General features: G+C 42.4%; 1 protein-coding gene across 1 annotated transcript; it reads left to right on the plus strand.

Annotated features, from left to right (window-relative positions):
• Positions 1–3,920: 3,920 nt before the first annotated feature.
• On the plus strand, positions 3,921–4,292 carry LOC121219171 (uncharacterized). The gene has a single exon (XM_041096863.1). The coding sequence runs from the start codon at positions 3,921–3,923 to the stop codon at positions 4,290–4,292; it is 372 nt and encodes a 123-aa protein (XP_040952797.1).
• The last annotated feature ends 428 nt before the right edge of the window (positions 4,293–4,720 follow it).

Here is a 4,720-nt window from a genome sequence, read left to right on the forward strand (position 1 = left end):
CAACTTTTGCTAAGCGATCTTAAGTGAAAACGAGTAAAACGACATAATCGGTAAAAATACCTAATGTTCATAAGTAAATGTTAGGGTGGGAATTTGATGTTGCCATAGAAGGGAAAGATGTTCAGCATGTCATAAAACATAAGAATAAAGGATGAAATTTAATTTTTGAGCTTTGGGGAAAAAGTGTAAATATGCAAAAGTTTAGAGGCAAAATCATAATTTTACCAAAGTTCGAGTCAAGGACTGTTTTAATGAATGTGAGTATTAAATTATCAGTGGTGGCTACTGTGAGAGTGGGTACTCAGGTTGACCGGTTAACATGGGATTTCTTTAAGGTGACATTCCAAGGAAAGTATGTGGCCGCAAGTTTTGTGGATGCTCGAAGAAGGGAATTTCTAAGCTTGACCTAAGGGAATAAAATTGAGGCAGGATATGAGGCAGAGTTCTTGCGACTGAGTCACTATGCTCGTGGGATAGTGGCGACTGAATATGAACGCTGTGTGCAATTTGAGGATGGTCTCCAAACTGAGTTACGAGTCTTCATAGCTCTGCAGAGGGAGAGAGATTTTGCTGCCCTAGTAGAAAAGGCGAAATTCACTGAGTACATAAAGCGCTCTGAGCGCCAGAACTATGAGAAGGATAGGGGCAGATATAAGAGGGATTTAGAGCCCTCGAGTTCTTCTAGAAGGCCTAAAAAGAAGGCCAGATTTGATGGGCCAGTTTGTGCTGCGGTTCCTGTTGCAAGACCAAGCCTTTTGCTGATTGTGAGAGACATCGTCTGGGTGAGTGCTGGAAGAAGATTGGGGCATGTTTCAGATGTGGGTCTATGGAGCATCAAGTCAAGAATTGTCCTCAGAGGCCTGTTCAGATGCAAGCTGCAGGTTAGGGTTATGTTCAGCCAGCGAAAGGTGGTCAGCAGCCACGAAAGGCTGTGGGTAGGCCAAAGGTGGAAATGGTGTGGGACGAGGTCGTGGAGCGCCAGGCAGAGGTGCTGGTAACATTGAGGTGAGGCAGCCATGATTGGTCTATGCTGCTAATCGTTGGGAGGATGGTGACGCTCCAGATGTTATAATCGGTACGTTCCTAATTCACAATGTACCTTACACTGCTCTGATTGATATAAGGTCTATGTATTCATACATTGCATGCACTGTGTCTGGCACCTTGGGTATCATGTGTGAGAGTACTGGTAATGAGATGATTATGTTAAGTCCACTGGGACAGTCATTAAGGGGGGACAAGTTGTTCAGAGATGTGCCCCTAGAGGTTCAAGGAGTTATATTTCCAGCGGATTTGATGGAGCTACCTTTTGGTGAATTTGACCTAATCTTACGGATGGATTTGTTGGTTAAACACCGTGCAAGTTTGAAATGTGCTCCTAAGCGTATGTTGTTAAAGACTACTGAGGATGAGGAGGTGGATGTGATTGGAGAGCGAAGGGACTTTCTGTCTAATGTGATCTCTGCATTAAGGGCCAAAAAACTGGTTCGCAAGGGTTGTGAGGCGTTTTTAGCCTATATTGGTGTATCCGATTTTGAGGGTCCTTCTATTGGAGATATCAAAATAGTTAATGATTTTTCTGATATATTTCCTAATGAGCTCCCTCGGTTGCCTCCGAGCCGCAAAGTTGAATTTGTTATTGAGCTCCTGCCTGGAGCAACTCCATTGTTCATCGTTCCTTATAGGATGGCACTGAAGGAGCTGGTGGAGTTAAAAGCTCAAACCCAAGAACTATTGGATCAAGGATTCATTCGATCTAGCGTGTCTCCATGGTGAGCACCAGTGTTGTTCGTAAAAAATAAGGATGTGTCCATGCGCATGTGCATCGACTATCGGCAATTGAATAAACTGACTATCAAGAATAAGTATCCTTTGCCGAGCATAGATGATTTATTTGATCAACTGCAAGGAGCTTCGATTTTCTCCAAAATAGATCTTTGTTTTGGGTACCATCAGCTGAGTGTTAAGGAGGCTGATGTGTATAAGACTGCGTTTAAGACTCGTTATGGTCATTACGAGTTCCTAGTGATACCGTTTGGGCTGACGAATGCACTAGCTGCCTTCATGGACCTAATGAACCGAGTATTCCAGCCTTACCTAGATTGGTTTTTGGTGGTATTTATACACACTATCTTGGTGTATTCGAGAACCGAGGATGAACATGATGCACATCTCTGAATTGTTCTGCAAATTTTAAGGGAGAAATAACTATACGCTAAGTTCAAGATGTGTGAGTTTTGGCAGTGGGAAGTGACATTTCTGGGTCACATGGTATCTGCCGAAGGGATTAGAGTAGATCCTCGAAAAATTGAAGTCGTACTAGATTGGAAACCACCTAAGATTGTATTTGAGATTCGAAGCTTTCTGGGTCTGGCAAGCGATTACAAACATTTTATTAAGGGGTTTTCCTTGATTGCTGCACCTCTGACTAAGTTGCTGCGTAAAAGGTACCATTTAATTGGACTGATAAGCAGCAAGAAAGTTTTGAGAAATTGAAGTAAGTTCTAACTGAGGCCCTTGTCTTGATACAGCCAGAGTCTGGGAAGGAATTCACTGTCTACAGTGATGCATCATACGTTGGTTTGGGTTGTGAATTACCCTACTCATGACTTGGAGTTAGCCGCGGTGGTATTCACACTGAAAATTTGTAGGCACTATTTATACGGTGAGAAGTGTACTATCTACATAGATCACAAGAGCCTGAAGTACCTCCTCACTCAGAAGGAGCTGAATCTTAGGCAGCGAAGATGGATAGATCTGTTTAAGGATTATGATTGCTCCACCCTGGTAAGGCTAACGTGGTAGCTAATGCACTGAGCCACAGGGCTGTATCTGATTTGAGAGCAATGTTTGCTCGTCTCAGCTTGTTTGATAATGGTAGCTTGTTGGCTGGGCTATAGGTTAGACCGACATGGACTGAACAGATTAAGGGTAAACAATTGTTGGATGAGTCACTAGTTCCTCATTTCTAATAGGTTGAGCATGGGGAAACTTTAGAATTTCAGCTAAATGGTGAAAGAGTACTGTGTTTCCGTGGGAGAGTTTGTGTACCGGGGGATTCTGATCCGAGGCAGTCTATACTACAGGACGTGCATAGTAGTTCATATGCTATGCATCCTGGCAGAAACAAGTTATATGGAGATATTCGTGAGCTATACTGGTGGCCAGGATTGTAACGCGAAGTTACTGATTTTGTGAGTAAGTGCTTGATGTGCCAGCAAGTTAAGGCTGAGTTTGAGCTGTCTTCAAGGTTACTGCAACCAGATAAGATTCCACTTTAGAAGTGAGAGAGGGTAACCATGGATTTTGTGAGTAGACTACCCTTAATGCCTACTAAGAAGGATTCGATAAGGGTTATTGTAGATCGATTGAATAAATCTGTCCATTTTATACCAGTCCGTACTGATTACTCATTGTAGAAGCTGGCAGAGTTGTATGTGGCAGAGATTGTGAGACTACATGGGGTACCGGTTTCCATCATATCCGACAGAGAGCCCTGATTCACATCTTGGTTCTGGAAGAAATTACACGAGACTTTGGGTACTAGGTTGGATTTAAGTACTACGTTCCATCCTCCAATAGATGGTCAGTTAGAGAGGGTGATACAGATACTGGAAGACATGTTAAGAAGTTGCGTAATGGATTTCTGAGGTAGCTGGGAAGACTATTTGCCACTAGCAGAGATCGCGTAGAATAATAACTACCAGTTTAGTATTCAAATGGTATCGTACGAGGCATTATATGGTCGTCGGTGTTGTACTCCTACTTGTTGGACTAAGTTGGGTGAGCGGCGAGTTTTGAGGCTAGAGTTAGTTTTTGATATCGAAGAGAAGGTAAAACTGATTCGAGACCGATTGAAGAAAGCATCTGATAGGCAGAAGGCTTATGTGGATCTTAAATGTTGAGAGATTGAGTATTCTATGGGTGACTTCGTATTCCTTAAGGTCTTCCCATGGAAAAAGTTATTGAGGTTTGGGCAGAAGGGTAAGCTTAGCCCTAGGTTCATTGGGCCTTACTGTATACTAAACCATGTGGGACCGGTCACCTATCAACTTAAGTTGCCTCCAGAATTGGACCTGATTCACGATGTATTCCACATCTCCATGCTAAGGCATTATCACTCTGATCCCACACATATAGTACCAGTCGAGGAGATCGAGGTACGACTAGGTCTAACCTTCGAGGAGAAGCCAGTACAGATATTGGACCGTAGGCTTAAAGTACTGAGGAAGAAATCTATTCCACTAGTCAAAGTGCTTTGGTGTAATCATAGTTCAGAAGAAGCCACATGAGAACCTGAGGAGGCGATTCATCAGCAATACCTTCATCTATTCTAACCAGGTAAAATTTGAGGTTGAAATTTCGCTAAAGGTGGTAGAGTTGCAATGACCCAAAAATTTAAGTCTTTATTTTTTTTTGCATTTTATGACAAATATTTTTTTGCTTCAGAGGTTAAGTGATTTGCGTGTGTTTGAGAGTGTTTGAAAAGCCTAGGATCAAGTGTTGGATTCTGCAAAATTTTTAGTTTTGCTCTTAAATGAATCTAGACACTGGCATATAGGCCCTATAAATAATAGTGCTTGTTTTACGTCACAAAAAGAGCTTGTGGTCTAGTGGCAAGGTGGTGTGTTGTGTAACTATGAGGACTGAGGTTCAAGTCCTGGGTTATGCAATGGAGTATTTATTTTGCTGCTTGACCTGTGTAGGTAATTGAGTTGGA

The sequence above is a fragment of the Gossypium hirsutum genome, chromosome D07, assembly GCF_007990345.1.
Source record: "Gossypium hirsutum isolate 1008001.06 chromosome D07, Gossypium_hirsutum_v2.1, whole genome shotgun sequence".
Classification (NCBI taxonomy): domain Eukaryota; kingdom Viridiplantae; phylum Streptophyta; class Magnoliopsida; order Malvales; family Malvaceae; genus Gossypium; species Gossypium hirsutum.

Bases quoted from the DNA above. Each gene is read 5' to 3' on its own strand.
- LOC121219171 (XM_041096863.1), top strand. From the start codon at position 3,921: ATGGGTGACTTCGTATTCCTTAAGGTCTTCCCATGGAAAAAGTTATTG.